Source organism: Pelodiscus sinensis, chromosome 19 (assembly GCF_049634645.1).
Source record: "Pelodiscus sinensis isolate JC-2024 chromosome 19, ASM4963464v1, whole genome shotgun sequence".
Taxonomy (NCBI): domain Eukaryota; kingdom Metazoa; phylum Chordata; order Testudines; family Trionychidae; genus Pelodiscus; species Pelodiscus sinensis.
Window position 1 is genome coordinate 29,892,999 of NC_134729.1, and position 20,853 is coordinate 29,913,851.

General features: G+C 61.7%; 1 protein-coding gene across 3 annotated transcripts in view; it reads left to right on the forward strand.

The window, feature by feature from the left end:
* Window positions 1-19,567, forward strand: part of LOC106732655 (tight junction protein ZO-3) — a 57,265-nt gene extending 37,698 nt beyond the window's left edge. The window contains exons 7-20 of one of the 3 annotated variants that reach the window (XM_075903310.1): window positions 6,431-6,593; window positions 9,132-9,222; window positions 10,407-10,468; window positions 10,959-11,028; window positions 11,351-11,507; window positions 12,363-12,471; window positions 13,658-13,877; window positions 14,747-14,943; window positions 15,598-15,693; window positions 16,551-16,621; window positions 16,947-17,258; window positions 17,600-17,836; window positions 18,145-18,197; window positions 19,018-19,567. In XM_075903310.1, the coding sequence (XP_075759425.1) occupies window positions 6,431-6,593; window positions 9,132-9,222; window positions 10,407-10,468; window positions 10,959-11,028; window positions 11,351-11,507; window positions 12,363-12,471; window positions 13,658-13,877; window positions 14,747-14,943; window positions 15,598-15,693; window positions 16,551-16,621; window positions 16,947-17,258; window positions 17,600-17,836; window positions 18,145-18,197; window positions 19,018-19,120 (1,941 nt within the window). In that variant the 3' untranslated portion in view covers window positions 19,121-19,567. Of the gene's footprint in view, window positions 1-6,430; window positions 6,594-9,131; window positions 9,223-10,406; window positions 10,469-10,958; window positions 11,029-11,350; window positions 11,508-12,362; window positions 12,472-13,657; window positions 13,878-14,746; window positions 14,944-15,597; window positions 15,694-16,550; window positions 16,622-16,946; window positions 17,370-17,599; window positions 17,837-18,144; window positions 18,198-19,017 lie in introns of those variants that run through there. The other 2 variants (XM_075903308.1, XM_075903309.1) reach the window with 2 other exon arrangements.
* Window positions 19,568-20,853: the final 1,286 nt, after the last annotated feature.

Genomic DNA, 20,853 nt, shown 5'->3' on the forward strand with positions numbered 1-20,853 from the left:
GGGCTTATTCTGTAGCAAGGGAAATGGAAGTTTAGATATTAGGAAAACTCTCTGTAAGAACCGACTGCACAGCCTAGGGACGGTCTAGGGCAGGCTTGCTTGGCCCTGCCTCCACCCGGGAGACTGGACTAGATAGCCTCTTGAGGTCTCCTCCAGCCCGGCATTTCTGTGGTTCGATCAACAAGAATGCTCCACCCCACACTCTGGTCCCCAAGCAAATCAATTCTCCTTGGCCCCGGGCCCTAAAGTTCCACTCAGACAGCCTGAAAACAGCCCTGTGGGTAGGATTGCTGTCTATTGCCCACCACTTGCCGGCCTGAGCTTTTAGTTAAAACATCGTTCCTGCTTGGGTGTTTTCTTAGCACCTCAGAGCCCCGTCTCGGCCCAGGACCCCTTGCTCCCAAGTGCTGGACAAACACCAACCTGGCCCCAAGAGCTGACCATCTGAGCAAAGTTGCTAGCGTTCGCTTCTGACAGCGTGTGGTGCTCCCAGAAATCGGTGTTTAAGGAGATGTGTGATGTTACTTCGACTAAAGCACCGAGCTGCAGATATTCACCTACACTTGTTAGCTGATCAGGGTTTGATTTTTGTAGCATATTATGTGATGAGAGCTTAATTTTTGACTCTTTATTACCGAGTTCTCCACTTCCAGTAAGTGATTTCATGCAAGTATTCCACCGTGTCCTATGCCTTTCTGTTTGTAGGCGCAAACAGGTTGGTTTGCTTGTCTTCTCCAACAGTTGCAAACTTTCTTTGGCTGAATAGGTTTAGCTCCTAGAGGTTCTTGTTGGTCAGGGATGTGGGGGTGTGGCACTGGCATGTAGATTACTCCCAGCTCTTTCCCTGCCAGGAGATGTTTATTCACACCCAGGCGCACACCCCCCCCCTCCCAGCACTTTGCAGCCAGCAGAATTCAGGCTGCCTGGGTGTGGCCATGCAGGCTGGCTCCTAGGGTTGATTTGTAGAGGAGTGGACAATGAGCGTGAGTATCGGTGGATGTGTGGGTGGTGCTGATAAATGGCTTCACACCACACTTCCTGGTGGTGTGGTTTTGCGAGAAGCAGTCGAACTGTGGCTCACATTGTGCAGGGCAGTGTGGGGTGTGGTGGGTGGGCAGTGTGGGGTGTGGTGGGTGGGCAGTGTGGGGTGACAGTTTCTATTTTAAGTTACAGTGATTGCTCCCCGTCCCTTCTGGGCCTGCAAGTTTCTAAATAATTGGTTGCGTAAAATTATTCAGTTCGCCTCCCACACCCAATGCGGGCAGAACCAGCTTCCACCCCACGCCCAGCTCTGCGTCACCCCCACAGCCTCACTTTGGCACGGGCAGCATTCAGGGGAAGGGGGGAGCAGAAGCTATTGCTGGGCTGGTCCCAATCCCCAGCGATTCTCTGCCGCTGGAGGCTCTTGGCGAAGGAGGGAATCTTCTGTTGGGGGTGGAAGAGACAAGTTGTTGTGCTCACACAGGGCTCTCCCTCCACTCTGGGAGGCTACGGGGGCGGGGGGACAACTTAGGGCTGTGCTCAGGCTGTTCTAACCTAGTCCTGGGTTGGGTCACCCCCTGTCAGCCACAGAACAGAGATGGGGCAAAACACCCTCGGTTGTCCCTGCCCTCAAAGGACTGTCCACAATGCCCGGCCTCCCCTCTGAGACCATCCTCCACCGCGCTCCCACCAGAACGAAGGGGGGAGGGAGGTAACTGGGTCCCAGTGCTCCTCCACTTGCAGCTCCAATCCAGCCCCCGGGGCTTCAGCCTGAGACATGGGGACGGAGCCAGGAGGGAGCTGAGCTGTTGTGCTTGCCCGGGTGGCTTGGCTTGCCCTTTCGTTCTCCTGATCTTTCTCTCCCAAGGCCTGGCCTCTCCAAGAGCAGCTCTCTGCTTGCTGCTTTGCCTGTTGAGGCTTTGTCTAGATTGGGACTTAAAGGGGGGTTATTAGGGCACCCTCGTTAGCCCGGACTAGCTAACACAGCCTCGTACCCAGGCAGCCTCTTTGTGGTCAGATCTCCAAAAATGACTTCAGAGGAGCCTCTTAAACATTGTCTATCCTGTGTCTGCAGGACGCCTGCCCGTGTGAGGGCTTTCCTGCCCCAAGCCGCCGGGTAGAATGCTGTGCTCAAAACTCTGTCATGGCCATTGCTTTGCTCAGAGCCCTCGGCTCTGGAAAGCCTAGATTTGGTCGTTGATGGTAGATTCCCCCCTCCCCCGCCCCAATACCTCATCTGCAGTACTGTGTCCACCTCTGGGCACCGCGCCTTAGGAAAGGGAGGGACACTTTGCAGAAAGTCCAGAAAACCACAAAAAAGATGAAAGGTCTAGAAAACCTGACCTGTGAGGAAAAATTGGAAAAAGTTGGGTTTGCTTAATCTGGAGAAGAGAAGGCCAAGGAGGGACCTAAATCTTCAAGTATGTCAAAGGTTGTTGTGAAAATCATATAACACTAGAACTGGAAGGAACTCTGAGTCCAGATCCTTACCCTCACGGCAGGACCTCATCTAGATCCATAGTGCCCAAAACGCTAGCCACTAGCCTCATGTGGCTATTTGGACAGTTGAGTGTGACTAGTTCGCTATGGCAGTAGCCACTCTTGTGGTTGCTGCTTCAGAACTGGTTGGACACCCCAGAACTAGATCACAACAGATGTTTATCCAATGTGCTCTTAAATATCTTCAATGATGGAGATTCCACAACCTCCCTAGGCAACTTATTCCAGTACTTAGCCACTCTGACAGTTAGGAAGTTTTTCCTAATGTCCTTGTTGCAATGTCAGCCCATTGCTTCTTGTCCCATCATCAGAGGTTAAGGAGAACAATTATCTCCCTCCACCTTGTAACACCCTTTTTAGGTACTTGAAAGCTATGACGTCCCCTCTCAGTCTTCTCTTTTCATGACCTCATAGGTCATGTTTTCTAAACCTTTAAGAATTTTTGTTGCTCTTCTTTGGACCCTTTCCAATTGGTCCGCATCTTCCCTGAACTGTGATGCCCAGAACTGGACACAATACTTCAGCTGAGGCCTAATCATCACAGAGTAGAGCCCAAGAATTACTTCTCATGTCTTGCTCACAACACTCTTCACGTTGAGATGTGGGGTTTGGTTTGTTTTTTGGTGACAGTGTCACACTGAATCGTATTCAGCTTGTGGTCCACTCGGAGCCCTAGATCCGTTTCCGCAGTACTACTTCCTAGACAGTCACTTCCCATTGTGTGTGTGTGCAACTGATTGTTCCTCCCTACGTGGAGTACAGGTTGCACCTCCTTAAACCGGGACTCTCTGGTCCAGCAACATTTGTGGTCTGGCAAGGCCATGGATGTTCCTGGACTACAGAGCCCAGGCACAGGGAGGTCTGGTGGCGGGACAGGAGTGCAGTAGGGTGGGGCTGGTGACTCAGCTGGGAGGTGGAGGTGCAGCAGGGAGTTCTGGTCCCAGCGTCAGCCCAGCTGTGGGGCTTCTGGCCCCAGCCCTAGAGCAGGTGGCTGTGGAGCTCCAGTCCCAGTGGCAATCAGGGAGTTCCAGCCTCCACCCTGTCTGTGGAGCCCCAGCCATGGAGCCAGGCAGCTGCAGAGCACCAGCTCCAACAGCAGCTAGAGGGCCCTTGGAGGCTGAGGCAGCAGCAGGACCGGGCTGGAGCCCTAGCCCAGGGCAGCAGGGCATCCCTGGTCCGGGAAATCCCCTGGTCCGGGACCGGTCAGGTCCCCAGGGAGCCAGACCAGAGAGCTCCAACCTGTACTTTGCATTTGTCATTTTTTGAGGAAGAGCAGCCCTTGCACAAAAGGGTTTTTTGCACATAAAGGAGCCGTCTACACAGCACTTTTTTTTTTTTTTTTTTTTGCAAAAACCTCTTGTGCAAAAGGGATCCGAAGAGAAAATGCAAATGAGAGTGCAACATATGCAAATGAACGCTCCATTTGCATTTGCGCTTCCGCAAGAGGCTCATAGTATAGATGTAGACTAAGGGGGGATATGGTAGAGGTCTATAAAATGATGACTGGTATGGGAAAAGTGACTAAGGAAAAGTTATGTACTTATTCCCACAATATAAGAAGTAGGGGTCACCAAATGAAATGAATAGGCAGCACGTTTTAAAACAAACAAAAGGAAGTTTTTCTTCACTCCGCACACAGTCAACCTGTGGAACTCCTTGCCAGAGGATGAGGTGAAGTCTAGGACTTTAACAGGGTTCAAAAAAGAGCTAGATAGATTCATGGAGGTTCAGTCCTTCAATGGCTATTAGCCAGGATGGGTGGGAATGGTGTCCCTAGCCTGTTTCTCTGCAGCTGAGTGACGGGAGGGATCACGTGAGGATTACCTGTTGTGTTCCCTCCCTCTGGAGCATCTGGTATTGGCCACTGTTGGCAGATGGGCTACTGGGCTGGATGGACCGTTGGTCTGACCCAGTATGGCCGTTCTTATGTTCGTGGTGGAAGGGTCAGGGCTGGGGGCTAGCCTTCCCTGCCAGTCCTTCAGCATCGCCTGGAGCACGCTGCTGGGAGGTGATTTCAAGGGCCCAGGGCTCTGGCTCCTGCCACAATAGCAGCAGTAACAGCTGGGGGCCCTGGGCCCCTTTACCACCGCCAGTCGGTGGGCCTGCACTGCCCTGTGCGGACACAACTACAGTGCTAGAAAAGCGCCTTATCTCACTCTAACCTGTTGCTAGAGCCCTGCAGGCCCAGGATATCTGCAGCTCAGTATCCGCAAGGGCTCCACTTACTGCGGTGTGCACCTCTGCCGAAGAGGCCCTGGCAGGAGGGTTAGACCAGGCAGCTATAATTAACCTTGATTTGCGAGTGTGTTTTGCAGCCTGGGCACATCAGGAGGGGAACGTTGTAAACGGGGAGCTAGCTGTCTGGTCTCATTCTGTGCAGTGGCTGGGAATGGGTGTCGGGATGGATCACACGGAGATTGACTGTTCTGCTCATTCCCTCTGAAACAGCCTGTAGTAGACAGGATACGGGGCTAGACAACCTCTGGTCCAACCTAATATGGAAATAGCCAGAGGACTTTCTGTGCTGAGCGCTGCTTCCACCAGATGACTTGACGGCGGGGGGGGAGAGAGATTCTCACTCCAACCACCTGTCTCCCTCCCAGCTCAGCGTCCCCGACAGCACTGAGCAGCCAGGCGCCTTCCTCGCGGGGGCTGCAAGGCTGTGGTAACCAAGAGGGAACAGGGCAGTCCTGCTCACCGCACTGGCTAGACTTTGAGGTGTGAGCCGACTGAACCGTGGCAGCGCTTTGCGTGGAGGCACGAGGAGCGCGGGCTCTCACGGGCGCTGCTGGGCGCGATCGGCCCATGCCTCACTCCCCAGGCTGTGTCACTGTGTAACACGGGTAGGAAAAGAGCCTAGGTGGGTGGGAACCAGCACACGCTGGTGACCCTGCCCGGGGCTACCAATAAACCGAGGGTCTCGTGACCACACAGAACCACGGTGGGTCGTGGGTTGCCCACCACTACTCCAAGAGCCTAGTTCCCCTGTAACTGGAAACACTTGAACAACAACAAATGGTCTAGCAGCACCTTCAAGACTAACAAACCGGGGAGCTGGTACCATGAGCTTCTTCAGATGAAACGTGAAGAGCTAGTGATATTTCACAGCCATTGTGGGAAACGCTTGGAAGTCTGTGGCTGAAACTAGGGACGTTAATGGTTAACCAGTAAATCTCACCCGTGACAGGTTATGGTCAACCATGGGGCTGGCGCAGCTCCCTGCCCACCCTAAGCAGGGGGCTGCTCCTGACCCACAGGGCCTACCACAGGCAGGGGGTGCTCCAGCCCAGCCAGAGAAGCCCCCAACCATAGTGGGGGAGGCGTGGGGCACGCCAGCCCAGCTGTGGCAGACAAGGGTGGGGGGCTGACCTGCCCCGTTCAGTCGGTTAACTGGTTAAAGTTAACATTTAACCAGCTAACTAATCAAACAGGGTTTTACCTCCCTAATGAAACCCCCTCTCTAGTAGTGTGGTGTGTTCTTGTTAACATGCCGACGGTTCTCCCTCTGCGTGTGCGCATGTGTGTTCACCGCATGATTAAGCCCCTTGTCCAGTGGCGGTTCCAGGGGATTTGCTGGCCTTCAGACCTGCTTGCATTGTCCAAAGGAAATTCTTTCCCTGATTTCAGCAGGGTAGCTATGGAGACTGGAGCCAGCCTTGGCCCTGCCCGCTCAGTCAACAGTCCCGCCCTCCCGTTGAGTGCTGTGGCAGGAGGTCCGCGGGCTGGCACGTGGGAGTGTTTGCCTGGGTGACTGGCTCCGCACAGCACTGCCGAGTCTGGGTCTCCAGGCTCACCGCTGGTGCCAGGGGATCTGGGCTCACTCCGGGCTATGGCTCTGCTTGCGCTACCCAGCTATGCCCAGCCCCAGGGAAGGCTGCTGCTGCCCCCTGAGCGCGGTGCTGGGGAGGCAGCTCTGTAACCCTCTGCCCCTCTCTGCCCCTCTGGCTAGATTAATGGCATCGCCAGCGAGAACATGTCTCTGTCTGACACCCGCCGGCTGATTGAAAGGTCAGAGGGGACGCTGAGGCTGCTTGTGTTCCGGGACAACCGGCAGTTCCTGGTCAGCATCCCACAAGTGGTGGACAGCGACAGTGCCAGCTCCCGGCTGGACGGTGAGTGGAGTCCCGAGGGCCCGGAGAGCCTGGGGGCAGGGACACCCGTGCTCTGTGCCTGGCCGGGGTACAGGCAGCTTGGCGGTGCCACACTCGATCCTGGGGAGGGGAAGGACACACCGGGACAGCAGCGAGTGTCTGAATCCCAAGGCCGTGGTGCTCACCATTTGGAAGGTCGTTGGACTCTGCAGGGTAATTACTGTTTGGGAGCCTGTGCAAAAGGGCAGGGATCCGGGCAGAGTCCCCCGCGACCGGCCTGCTCAGCGTGCTTGGTGCCCGCAGGTCCAGGCCATTCTGCGGCTAGGGCTGGCTTCCGGCCAGGCATGCTCCTTGAGTGGCGGCTGCTGAGCTGGCCGAGAAGCAAGGTGCCGGCAGCCTTCTCGGTGTGCAGGGCAGCCGGCAGCAGCAACCTCGCAGGTGTTCTCAGGCGGAAGGCAGGGCGTGGGCGAGGGTTGCCAGGCATTCGGGGTTTGACTGGAATGCCCAGGTCTAAAGGGACCTGGCAGCTCCAATCGGCAGTGCCGACCGGGCTGATGAGTCTGGTTGCGGGTGCGGGGGACACCTGTGGCTAAGGCCGGCTCCCCACCTGTCTGGGCTCCCAAAGCAGCCACCAGGTCCCTGCTGCCCCTACGCACCAGGAAGCTCCATCCACACGCTACTCCTGGCTGCAGGCACCGTCCGCACTGCCCCCCTGCCAACAGGAGCTGTGGAGCTGGCACTCTGTGTGCCGGGGGCGTGAGGGCAGCCCATGATGGAGCCTTCCTGTGCTTAGGGGCCACAGGGACCTGGTGGCCACTTCCTGGGAGCCGTGGTAAGCTCTGCTGGGTTCTGCAGACCCACTGCTTTGCCCCAGCCTAGAGCCCCCTCCACACTCCTGCCATGGCTGAGTGGGGGAGAGCAAGCGATGGAGAGGGGCAGGATGGAGCAAGCAGGGGGCGGGGTCTCAAGAAGGGGTGGGGCCTTGGAGAAAGGGTGACGTGAGAGTATTTGACTTTGTGAGATGAGAAAGTCGGCAGCCCTCGCGTGGACTCGAGTACTTGGTCTGTGGCTTCTCTGCTGCTCTCTCATGTAAGGGTGCTAAGAGGCAGGTAATTGACTAATCGTGTTCTCAACACAATTTGAATCGACTAGATGATGAGTCGATAAGGGGCCCTGCTGCGAATCTGTAGTTTAAATGTAGTATGAGCTGCATAAGCAGGCACCCCGGCTCCTACATTTAAACTGCAAAGCTGCAGCAGGGGTAAGTCCGGGACCTGGCATGATCTGGGACTGCACAGTCCTGCCTCTCGCCGGGTCCTGAACCACTGCTCCTCTGCTTCCCCTACCTCCATGGTCACCAACAGGTTGATCACGATCGACTGGTCGATCGCGAGGCCTCGACCAGTCGATCGCGAGGCGTCCTGTCCACCCCGCCCCCATTTCCCTCCCACCCCTGAGAAGCCCCACTACCTACCTCAAGTAAAAATGGAGGTAGTGTCGGCTTCCCGGGATGGACAGAAGTCCTGCAGCTTAGCGCCATTTCCGGCGATTCCGGAAGTGCGCTAGCTGCTCTGCTGGGTGTACTGCGGGAGGGAGCATCGGCTCCCTGCACCGCACAGGAGGGGTGAGTCAGCCCCGGGGGAGGCACGTGCGGGGCTTCCCTGCACCTTGGGGGGAGGGGATCAGTCCCAGGGCAGGCACACACATGGTTTCCCTGCACTACGGGGGCAGGGGGAGAGTCGGGCCCGGAGGGGAGACGCACTGGCTTCCCTCGGGGAGGAATCCTGGGAGGAGGCAGATGCAGGGGATTCTCTGCCTCCACTGGCACCCCACTTCCCAGCCATCGCTCCCCGGCCTCCACTCCCCAGCCACAGAACTCTGTCCCCACTCCTGTCTCCACTCCCCGAACGCTATCCCCACTCTCCTGTCCCCAGCCACAGAACTCTGTCCCTATTCCCGTTCCCATTCCCCGAACTCTGTCCCCACAAAATGTATAATTCTAAATGCTTCATTTTAGATTTAAATAGCATGAATAAAAACCAGACCATTCATTTCATAACTATAAACACGTGATTTTAATTTTATGAATCGCATAATTTAAAAATAAACTGTTTATCAGAGTGTGTAAGTAAGGGCTGGGGATAGCAAGTGATGGACAGAAGGGCGGGGCTTCAAGGAAGGGGCGGGGCAGTAGATCTTTGCCAGTTCTGAGATTTAAAAAGTGATCTTGGGTGTAGAAAAGTTGGAGACCACTGCCCTACCTGCTTCCCCCCCTCCCTCCCAGCACTGGCTTCTGTTACCCCCGCCCTGCTGCAGCTGATACAAAGGCAGCGGGGTGGGGGGGAGCGAGTTGACTCCCCGATAAGCCTCCTCGACTACTCACTTGCATCCCTACCTCACTGTACCAGACCGCAGGCGTCCCAGTCCTTCCCCACACCCCGGTCACCTCTAGAGCTGAGGAGGGAATTGAACCTCTGCCGGGGGGGTGTGGCTCTGGTGTGCTGGCAGCTACTGCGCTGACTTCTCTTCCCCTTCCCCCCTCCCACCTTTGTGCTCCAGACATCTCCGACATCGGCTCTGAGCAGTCCCACCCGCCCTCTGCACGGAGCAGCCAGCCGGCCCCAGAGGCCACCAGGACAAACTCGCTCTCGTAAGGCTCGTTTCTTCCTCCTCTCCTCCTCCCCGCCCCCGCTTTGAGTTCTCGGACCCTCACTCTGCTGGGCCGGGCCGAGGGCTGCGCCCCTTTGCCCCTGCCATGCTCCCCGGCAGCCAGCTTGTCCTGAGCCAGTCCGAGGCCTCAGGCCGGGGTGCGGATTGATGGCTGCAGCCACCAAGATGAGCAGCACCTGCCCCCCAGCCCCCTCCTCTGGCGGCCTGCGAGGCCTCACAGCGCCCGAAGCCGGCGCTGGCTGGCTCCGCTAGTAGGTCCTGTGGAGCTGGGCACCAAGTTTAGTTTAGGCGACCTCCCTGTCTCTGACCCGCTGCCAGGCCTCCCCCGCCTCGTGAGGACAAGCTGGTTCTCTTGGCTCCAGCGAGAGCCCGGACAGAGCTCCCAGTGTGAGCGTCAGGAGCCCGGGGCCGGGGCCGGCAGGGGAGCCCCGTACAGCCCAAGGGGTGGAAGTGCTGCTTGCCAGCTGCTGTTCTCCCCTGCCAGGGCAGCCCCCGCCCTCAAGGCCTCGGTAGCTGGGGGAGGGAGTGAGCTAAGGGCTCCTCGGTGGAGCAGGCGGCAGGTGGAGCCCAGGTGGGCTCGGAGCGGAGCGAGGCAGGCGGTGGCGCTCAGGGAGCTTGGTCCTGCCATGGGGGCAGGGGACTGGACTCGACGGCCTCTCGAGGTCCCTTCCAGTCCTAGTGTCTATGCTTCTAAGGCTCCTCCCTCCCTGATCCAGTAGGTCTGTGGCTTGTCAGGGAGGGGTGGGGTGCTGTGAGCCATGGGAGCTCTCCCCATGCAGAGCCCAGCCAGGCCCAGAGAACAGCCCCTAGGGGTGCTGGCTGCCAGGCGAGGGGGCTGCCTGCTGCTGGAAGGAGCAGGGAGCGTCTCTGCAGAGCCCAGACGCTGGGGCCTAACCGGCTGCCAGCAGCCCCCCCCTCTGGCGGGTAGCACCGCCGCGTGCCCGCCCCACACCCCTGCGTGCCTGCAGCCGTGCGAAGGGGAGCTCCCGCAGCAGGGCCACAGTGGCCAGCCTGGCGAATGCTCGCCCGGCCAGGGGCTGCCTGCGGGAAGGGGGATGGGAAATGGGCCCTAGGGCTCAGATCTGAATGGGGCCAGGGCCCCTTCCCCTCCCCCACGTGTGGAGCAGCAGCTGCCCTGCTAAGCTCCCGTCATCTCTGCCCTAGGGAGGGGAGACGGCCCAGCAGGGAGGCGCTGGACACGATTCAGAACGATGCTCCAGTCCCAGGTGAGTCCCGGCGGCTGGGTCTCCGAGTCCCCCCTGCCCAGCCGGTGAGCGATGGCCTGGCGGGGCTGGGCTGGGGAATCCATCCTGTTCCCGGCGCTTGGGCGTATTCGTGCCAGGACACCCGCCGGGGAGGAAGCTGCCGTTCCCAGGCTGAGGGGCCCCGAAGCGCCATCTTCCCCACTCGTCTCCAGAGGCGGGCGGCAGGGCTGAAGAAGCCTGGTGGGATGGGTCTCCTGCTGCTTTCTGTGCTGCCCCTGTTGTGTGAGAGGCAGAGGTGGGCCTCCGAGGCTGCCAGCACGGACGTCCTGTGCACGAGGCCAGGCTGATAACTGGCTCTCAGCAGCCACCACTGGCCGAGCTCCCAGCATGCTGTGCTCCGCTGTCCCACGTCCGGGTGTGCGTCTCCCCCGGGGCATCCTTGGCTCTCCCGAGCCCGGGGTGCGCTAAGCAGGCTGCACTGCTCCACTTCACCCTGCCTCTGCCATTTCAGATCCCTCGGAGCCTGCTGAGAACAGCGTCTCCTACAGCCCCCCGGCAGCCAGAGCCGGCGAGGAGGATGGGTAAGCCGGGGGGCGGGGGGAACAGGCCCCTCTCCTGAGCTCTCCTTGCTGGCTGGGGGAGGGAGCCGAGCTGAGCGCGCGGCGCTGGGCGGACAGAATGGTCCTGAGTCACAGCGGGGGGAGAAGCCTCCCACGGTGGGCTGGCAGGGGGAGGGATGATGGGAATAGCTGGGCAGGCCAAGTGGGGGCCCTTGATGGGGCAGGAGGAGCCCAGGGTGTCCCGGCTCTGGTGTGTGGCGGTGAAGCGCCCGTGCTGGCCGTGGGGAGCTGCTGGAACCCGTCTGCTGTGCCGGCCGCGCTGACTCAGCTTTCCCGCTCGCAGGTACAGCCCAGACGCCAAGATCGTGCGCTTTGTGAAGGCCAAGAGCATCGGGCTGCGGCTGGCTGGCGGCAATGACGTGGGCATCTTTGTGGCAGGGGTGCAGGAGGGGAGCCCCGCAGCCGGCCAGGGCATCAGAGAGGGGGACCAGGTTCTGCAGGTACCCATGGCAAACAGGGGCAGGGGAGGGAGAGCGTGGCTGCGTCACTGACCCTGGCTGGGCGTCCTTGTCCAGTGGGGGCGGCAGGGACCCCACCCCCTGCCTCCATGGAAGTACCGGGGGCCCCAAATCCCACGGTTTGTTTCTGGGCTGGGACTCCGGAGCACTTGCCCCCTCCGCCAAGAGGCTCCGTCCCAGGTGGAGCCTCCACAGACGGTGAGCCAGGATCGACCCTGCAGCCAGCCCCTCTTGTGGGAAGCTAATCCCGGGAGAGCATTGGCCAGGCTCCTCACACCCCCTAGGCCAGCCTGCAGCCTGCCTGGGCCGCCAGCCCGTTCCTCTGGCCAGGCTGGGCAGGAGCTGTCTGGCCCTGCATTGCCACTGTGCATGTTTGAATTCCTGGCCCGCGTCTGGGCTTGTCCCCGAGGCCTTCGGCGTCCCTCCCCCCTCTCCGTGAAGCATCCCTGTGTGGCAGCCGCCATCGTGGCTGGCAGCCCGTGGCTTGAACCAGGAGCTCCCAGAGCTCCAAACACGAGCAGCTCCAGCTGGAGCCATAGAGCGAGGGGCACCTGGAACACCGGGCTGCACGGGCTCCTCTAGCCCCTTCCAGGCCCGTCCCTCCTTAGGCCTCTGAGCCCCTCGTGCAGTCAGGGTACAATGGGGAGCCTGGGTAGGTCAAGGAGCTGGGCTTGGCCCCCAGGCTCCAGGCCCTGGCTCTCCCATCACCCGGCCCTACCTGGAGCACTGCACAATGGCCTCGTTGCCCTCCCTGTGCAGGGCCTTGCCCTTGGCCCAGGCTGCTCCCGCCCGGGGCCGATGGGGACGCCGGCGCTAAGGCGCTTCCCTCTCTGGCAGGTGAACGAGACCAGCTTCCAGAGCCTGACCCGAGAGGAGGCCGCGCAGTACCTGCTGTCCCTGCCGCCGGGCGACGAGGTGGTTCTGCTGACCCAGAGCAAGCAGGACAGTAAGTGGCCTGCTGGCCTCCAGCCTGCGACTAGGGCTGCACGTTGAGCTCCTGTTCCAGGCGCTGGCGGAGGTGCACTCCCCCTCCCTTGGGAGCCAGCTCGGCCCACGTGCGTTTCCTTTTCCCCTGGGAGGCTGGGCAAGAGACGAGACCGGCCAGGGACTTCCCGGACCGAGAGCCTGTGATGCCAGCTGTGCTGGACAGGCCCAGGCACGTCTCTGTTGGCCTGAGCGCAGGGTGTGGAGAGTTAACCCCCAGAGAAACCCTCCGATGCCTTCGTGCCGGGGCTACATCTGTGCCGCCCTCGGGGTACCTGGCGGCCCCAGGATCCTGCAGGGCTGGCACCGGCATGAGACCAGGACAGCCCTGGGCGGGAAGGCAGGCTCGTGTAGGTACATGGCTGGGAGACCCAAAGGAAAGCCGCCTGCTGTCTTGGCTTGGACCAGGCCTGCTCGAGGGGTCCTGCACCTTTTCGGGGCGGAGTTCCCCCGGCGCTGACTGGGAACTGAGCCATCTTCTGCTTTGACCGCCCGCTCGCTTTTGTCTTCTGTGTTGTGGTTGCTGCCTTGCACGCTCCTGCCCCGGCTTCATTCCGGGCTGGGGAGGAGGGGTGGGGTGTCTGGCCTGGCTCTGCCCGTCTCGCGGGATCCTCCTGTTTGGGAGCCACGCTGCAGGAACTCCGATCGGAGGGTCCCTGTCCTTTGCTGTCCCCATGTTAGGGGGACGTTGGTGCCGCCCGTCCAGTCTCTCCAGCTTGCGAGTGGGCGCTAGGATTATTGCCTCTTGGAAGCTGCTCAGGGATGGCCCCAAACCTACCCACACAAGCGGCATCTCCCTGGGTCTCTCGGGGACTGTCTGCCCTGCAGGGCGCGCCAGGCCAAGGGCCTCTCACAGTCTCTGTCCCCAGCCCGTTTCCCCTGCAGTGCTGCTGGGGCCCTTCCTGGCCACTGCCCTGGAGAAATCTCCCCAGCCCAGGGGATGCTGTTAAATTCGCTGCCACACGCCGCCCTGGAGGGAGCTGCTGGTCGGGGTGAAACGAGCCCTGCGCACAGCGAGTGTCGGGCAGGGGTTGAGCCCTGGGCAGTGACAGGTGCTGCGCACGGAGCCGACTCTTCCCTGTGCTGCCCCCAAAGCTCCCTTCACCGGGGCTGCCTTGCCCTGACGGGCCCTGCCTTGACTCGCCCAGTCTACAGGAAGATGCTCAAGTCCAACGTGGGGGACTCGTTCCACATCCGCACGCACTTTGACTTCGAGAAGGATGCTCCCTCTGGGCTGAGCTTCACGCGGGGCGAGGTCTTCCACGTGCTGGACACCATGTACCGCAGCAAGCTGGGCAGCTGGCTGGCTGTGCGCGTGGGCAGAGACATGCAGGAACTGGACAAGGGAATCATCCCCAACAAGAGCAGGTACCAGGCTGCGGGGACAGGGCCTTGGCATTGGCGAAGGGGGGTGGAGCTGTGGGGGGACGTCCCCCAGCGTTGCTTGCAATAACCTCTCCACCCCCAGACACCTGCCGCAGAGCAAGCCCTCGGGGTCCTGACTTGGTGCCTGTGATGCTCCCATGACAGCCAGGGCTTGGGCGGGTGGCTGCTAGGGGACTGAGATCCTGCCAGCCCCGCATATGCTGGCATCCCACGCCCATGCCAGCCTCCTACCCGACCATGGAGGGCAGCCCAGGCTTCTGTGGGGCAGAGAGAGGAACGTCCTGGATGGCCTCGCCGGAGGAAGCCTGGTCCAGCGGAAGCTCTGGGCAATGCCAGAGTGGCCATGTGTCCGAGGCCAAGTCTTGATCTGGTTCTGCCTCAGTTTACCATCTGTGAAATGGGGACAATGGTTTTGTCCTGGGAGGCAGTGGGGGCTGTTTACAAGGCAGCCTGTAGCCCTAGGGGCTGTGGCACAGCAGCCTCCTGCCACGCCTATCAGGCTAGACAGGGCTGGGCCACTGCTCAGGAAGGGAAGTGGGAGCTGGTCATGTCGAAGCAGAAATCCAGTGACCCAGGCCATGTGCCCTGCAAGGAACTGCTCCCTAGTTCTCACTGCACGGCTCCTGGGGCGCTCCACGTCCTGCCGCTTCCTGCTGGCAAAGGGGGCACCGAGGGAGGAGGCGAGTTGGTGTCGGCCTGGGAGGGCTCCCACGTCCTTGATGCCCGGTGCTGGAAACGCGTGTCAGTACCGGACCCTGATCTGGGCTGGCCGGGCCAGGGAGGCGGGAGGTCCCGGGGCATCCGGAGAGGCCTTGAGGCTCTCCGTGCTGATGCTGCCTCCTCCCGTGCAGGGCTGAGCAGATCGCCAGCTTGGAGTCCGTGTTGAAGGCCACCTCTGTCGCCAGCTCCTCCGGGGCCCGGGCCGAGTTCTGGAAGCTGCGGGGCCTGCGGGGGGCCAAGAAGACGCTGCGGAAGAGCCGCGAGGACCTGTCGGCTCTCACCAAGCAAGGCCACTATCCACCCTACGAGTGGGTGGTGCTGCGGGAAGGTGGGCAGGCGGTGCTGGGGGAGGGAGGGAGCTGCTGGCCTGGCGGGCCCTGCACGTCCGTCCTGCTGAGCTGGGCTCTCCCAGGGACGTGTTGCCCCCGGCCCGGCCTGGCCAGCGGCTTTGCACACCGGCTCTCTGCTCAGGGATTTCCTGCCTGGACGTGGCCTTGGGGCAGCTTCTCCCCAGACCTGACTCTTTGCAAGGGGCTGTGGGTGTCTCCCTGGGAGCTGCCTGCCCTCGGCCAGACAAACCGCACTCCCTGTGGGGCCGGAAGCTTCCTCCGAAGCCAGGCCGGGCTGCCTGGGGTGAGGCTGCTGCTCTGCCCTGGCTGACCTCCGGCATTCCCGAGTCAGCCCTGCCAGCCCCCCGCGGGCCGGCTCGAGCTGCCACAGGCCGTGTGGAAGCAGCAGTGGTGGGAGCAGGCGGGCTGTAGCCCTGATCCTGCAGGCTGGCCAGGGTGCCGCGGCAGCGGCTAATGCTCAGAGGCTGGGCAGGCTGAGGCCGCTGACCTGGTCCTGTCGCTCCCAGCCATTCCCTGGGCCCGTCCCCACCCAGCCTGGGCGCAGAGTGCCCCGCGTGTTACAGGTCAGACGGCGGGGGGCCCGGTCGGCCCCGCTCTGCCCAGCTCACTGGGCTCCCCTCTGCTCCCCGCAGCCAGCTTCAGGCGGCCAGTCGTGATCCTGGGGCCCATCTCTGACATCGCCATGGAGAAGCTGAGCACCGAGCTGCCTGATCAGTTTGAAATGGCCCGTAAGTGCAGCTGGGAGTGTCTGAGGGGCTGGCCTGGGACTGCAAGGCTCCCTGGGGGCCAGGTTACGGGGAGCTCTAGGCAGGACCCGCCTGCCCTGCTGATGCAGGCGCTCGGCTGCCAGACAGGCTAGTGCCAGGAGCCTTCTACAGGCCCGGGGCCCGTTCAGGGGTTGGGCCCTGATCCCGCTTGCTTCCTGGCCCTTGGCTTCCACGTTCCCCATGCAGTGTCCGCCTCTCCCTTCGGCGCCCACAGCCCGGCTGCTCTGCAGCGTCGTCTGCCCAGGTCCGTGAGCTAGACGGGCCTGGGCTTCCTCTGCCGCTAGTCCTCGCACGCCCTGTGGGCTCCCCTGGCCGGTCCTCGCACGCCCCGGCTGTGCCCTGTGCGCTCCCCTGGCCGGTCCTCGCACGCCCCGGCTGTGCCCTGTGCGCTCCCCCGGCCGGTCCTCGCACGCCCCGGCTGTGCCCTGTGCGCTCCCCCGGCCGGTCCTCGCACGCCCCGGCTGTGCCCTGTGTGCTCCCCCGGCCGGTCCTCGCACGCCCCGGCTGTGCCCTGTGTGCTCCCCCAGCCGGTCCTCGCACGCCCCGGCTGTGCCCTGTGTGCTCCCCTGGCCGGTCCTCGCACGCCCCGGCTGTGCCCTGTGCCACTCCCTCCAGTCCTTGCGCACGCACACTGCCCCTCACCCAGCACAGCTGTGTCCTGGGGCCCGCTGGGCTCTCCTCTGCCCTGCAGCAGCCGTGCTAGTTCTCACCACACACACAGCTGGGCTGAGGGCTCGGGAGCTCTCCTGACAGCCCAGCTGGGCCAGGAACACTCAGGGAGCATCAGTGGCTTGTGCCACGTTGTGCTTGTTCCCCAGAGAGCGTGCCCCGTGACGGGGGGTCGGCCAAGGTCATTAAACTGGACTCGGTGCGGCAGATCGCTGAGAAGGTGAGTCCCTGCCCCCCCCTTCCCCTCCCCCACACCAAGCCTCTTCTGGCCAGGCCTCAGAGCCCTGCGCTCCTGGGCCTTGCCTGAGTGCGGAGCTAGGAACTAACACCGGTGCCTGGGCTCCTGGGTCGGGCACAGCCCTCAAGGGGCTTTCCGCATCTGCCTGCGCCTCCGGAAGTGGGAGTGGGCGAGGCGGCCAGCGGGGTCCCCTGGGGGGGTCCAGCGAGCCATATTCCAGTGGACAGCCCAGCTCCTCTTGGAGGGGACCATGGTGCAGGTTTCCCTTCCTGCCCCCAGGACCCCCCCTGCCCTCTCCTGCCCACAGGGCAAGCATGCGCTGCTGGACATCACGCCGGCGGCGGTGGAGCGGCTCAACTACGTGCAGTACTACCCGGTGGTGGTGTTCTGCGAGCCCGACAGCAGGCAGGGCATCAAAGCCATGCGCCAGTGGCTCGCCCCCAACTCCAAGAAGAGCTCCCGGCGCCTCTATGCGCAGGCCCTCAAGATGAAGAAGAATTACAGCTACCTCTTCACAGCCAGCATCAGCCTCAGCGACAGCACCAACACCTGGTACCAGAGCCTCAAGGAGATCATCCGGACCCAGCAGGCCCGGCCCATCTGGACTGCGGAGGAGCAGGTAGCCACGGGGACCCTCTCACTCCTCCAGGTGCCCCTTTAGCCCACCTGCCGAAATGTGGCACCCCCTGGGCACGGCTCTGTGCCTGCTGGCCCGTAGCCCTGCCATCCTGCAGTCCCAGGGTGCTGGGAGAGGGTGGGGCACGGCTCGGCTCTGCTCCCCTGGGCTCCTGGGGAAGGGGCAATGCCTCAAAACTGCAGGGGGGGAGCTCCCCTAGCTCCCTGCTGCTCTGAAGGGCTGGGGGAGATGGCGACCCTTTGCCAGTGCTGAGGGGCCAGTGGAAACTCCCAGCGGGTCCGACGGGGCCTCTCGCCAGGTGACCCCCATCTCTCTCGCGGTAGGTGGAAGCCTCAGAGGAAGGCCTGGACCTGCTGAACCAGCAGTGCTTTGCCAGCACTGGGGACCTCACCTGTGACAGCCGCGCCAACAGCGACTACGAGGACACGGACGGCGAGGGGGGCGCCTACACGGACAATGAGCTGGAGGACGACTATGGCCAGCCGGCCCTGGCCCGCTCCTCAGAGCCCGTGGAGCTGGACGAGCCCGTGGCGGAGTCTCTGGCCCACAGCCCCCCGCAGGTAGAGGGTCCGACGTTGCCCTGGCTGATGGCTTCTGGCGAGGGGGCTGGGATCTCGGCCGTGGCCGCAGATGGTGTCACTAACTCCTAGTGGGAGCCCCAGTCCCGGGGCAACTGCCCTCCCTTCTGAAAAGCTGAGGTCAGGGGGCTGGGCAGGGCAGGGGAGCCTGGAACAGAAGGGGAACCGGGGGGCAGGGAGGAGGACAGCCAGGCCTGTACTGCCGGGGTCCCTCCCAGTGCCTGGGCCCGAGTGCCCGTCTGGAGCACTCGGCTCTGCTGCCTCTAACTGCTTCCTTCCCATGCCCACAGGATGGAGACCAGCAGCCGCGGGGCCAGTGGAGACGAGATAAAAGCAGCATCAGGTACCAGCCACCTCGGCCGCCAGCGGCTGTGACGTGGGCAGCCGGCAGCGACGGGCCTGGGGGGACTGGGCACATGCCCAGAGCCTCCTTTCTGCCACAACACGGGGGCTGCTGGATGAACCTCGTCTCGTAGGGGTTAATGCGAGCCCCTGGATTCCTTTAACCCTTCCCTTCCCTTCTGGCCCCCGCACACGCTCAGGCTGGCAACGGGAGTGTCGCCTGGGGCCAGATTTGAACCTGAATTCGCCGTGCAGTTCTTAAGCCCAGAGACCGATGCTCGCGCTGGCAGTGTCAGCCTGGAGACCTGCGGGGGTCCCGAAAGAACTAGTCCTGGAGGACAGGTCCCCCAGCGGGCGGTAGCCAGCACAGGCAGGACTGGTGCCTGCAGCCTCAGGGAACGAATCGCTTGGTTCCATTCTGTTCGTTCCCTCGGGGCACCTGGCGCCGGCCGCGGGCGGAAGACGGGACACTGGGCCGCTCTGTTCTTGTAGCTCGAAGGCTGGGCTGTGGGGGGCCTTAGCCCACCCCGTGTCTGACCCTGCAGTCAGCCTCAGCCCCAGCAAAGCGCCCTGCTGTCTTGGAAGGGGAGGGCTGGCTCCTGCCGCAGGTCTGAGGGGACACGGGGCCTGGCTCCGCACAATGTCCCAGACAGGCTGCTCCCGCGTGGCACTGGGAGGCAGGATGAGGCAGGCGCAGGGTGAACTGGGTGCTGGGAAGAGTCCTCACCAGGCCGCGGGGGCTGGGTGGGAAGGAGGGACTCTGCAGGGGTGTCCGTCCCGGAGCCCAGCCAGGGCCTGACCCAGCGTCGTGCCGCCCACAGGGAGTACGAGCACAGCGCGCTGAAGAAGAAGTTCACACAGGCCCGGGCCTACGACTCCGATGAGGACGAAGGTTACGACTGGGGCCCAGCCACGGACCTGTAGCCCCTCAACTGGGCCTCCTCCCCCTCCACGCTGCCTGCTGGAAAGAGCCTGTCATGCTGCACTGTCTCGTTGATGCCCAGGACCAGAGCGACACCCCCCAGGCCCCCATCCCTTTCTGCCCTGGGTCCAGCCCTCCGTCCCTTCTCAATGGGGGCTGGCTCGCTCTGGCACACTGAGGTACAGGGCTAGCTGGTTTTAATCTCCCTAAACCCAGGGCTGAGGGCAGCAGGCTGCTAGCGCTTGGCCTGAGCTGTTCTCCTGGGCTCCCAGCCTCTGAACACTTCCTAGATTTTAATTCTCCTCCCCCTCGCTGGAGCCAGAGCCCAGCCAGCCCCCATCTCAGGCAAGTGCAGCTCTGCCCAGGGTGAGTCACGGGGCAGGGCTCCCTGGCTGGGGCGGTAAATAGCCCTGCCTTTGTCTGTATTAAATAAAGGGACTTTTCACTAACCCTGTGGTCTCCGTGTCCTCCAGAAGGCGGTGGCCTGGGGGGAAGATGGTGGACTGGACCCAGCCCTGTGGGCAGTGGCTTGGCTCCAGGGGTGGGGAATGAAATGCAGGGAAGAGCAACAGCCTGAGCCGCTGCTGCCCTGGCTGTGTGCGCTGCACAGGGCGGCAGCATGGCCGTGCGCCCGCCTCGCTGCAGGGGAACGGACTGGAGCGGCGGCTGAGGGCAGCTGGCCTGGCACAGCTCAGCTGGACTGCTGCAGGCTCTGCTCCTCAGCCTGCCCACGGTAGAGCTGTGCACAGGGGACTGCACCCAGCTGGGCCTAGGAGCAGCGCTTGCTACCACATGGAGCACTTAGCATTAGCAGCAGGGCTTGGCCCCAGCACGGGCAGAGAGGGGAAAGTGACCGGGAATAGTCAGCATGGATTCACAAAGGGCAAGTCGTGCCTGACCAATCGGATTAGCTTCTAGGATGAGAACTGGCTCGGTGGACATGGGGAAGTCAGTGGATGTGATAGACCTTGACTTTAGCAAGACTTTTGATACGGTCTCCCACAATATTCTTGCCAGCAAGTTAAGGGAATGTGGATTGGATACATGGACGGTAAGATGGATAGAAAGCTGACTAGAGTGTCAGGCCCAATGGCTCGCTGTCTGGTTGGCGGCTGGTTTCTAGCAGAGCCCCAAGGTTCGGTTCTAGGACCAGTTTTCTTCAACATCTTTATCAATGACCTGGCTGAGGGGATGGATTGCACCCTCAGCAAGTTCGCAGATGACACTAAGCTGGGGGAGAGGTAGATACGCTGGAGGGCAGGGATCGGGTCCAGAGTGACCTAGACAAATTGGAGGATTGGGCCAAAAGAAATCTGATGAGGTTCAGCGAGGACAAGCATTGAGTCCTGCCATTGGGATGGAAGAATCCCAAGCGTTGGTACAGGCTGGGGACCGAATGGCTAAGTAGCAGTTCTGCAGAAAAGGACTTGCGGGTTACAGTGGATGAGAAGCTGGATATGAGTCAGCAGGGCGCCCTTGTAGCCAAGAAGGCTAATGGCATATTAGGGTGCATTAAGAGGAGCATTGCCAGCAGGTCTAGAGAAGTGATTATTCCCCTTTATTCGGCTCTGGTGAGGCCACATCTGGAGTATTGTGTCCAGTCCTGGGCCCCCCACTACAGAAAGGATGTGGACACATTGGAGAGGGTCCAGCAGAGGGTGATGAAAATGGTTAGGGGGTTGGAGCACAGGACCTATGAGGAGAGGCTGAGAGATTTGGGTTTGTTTAGTCTGCA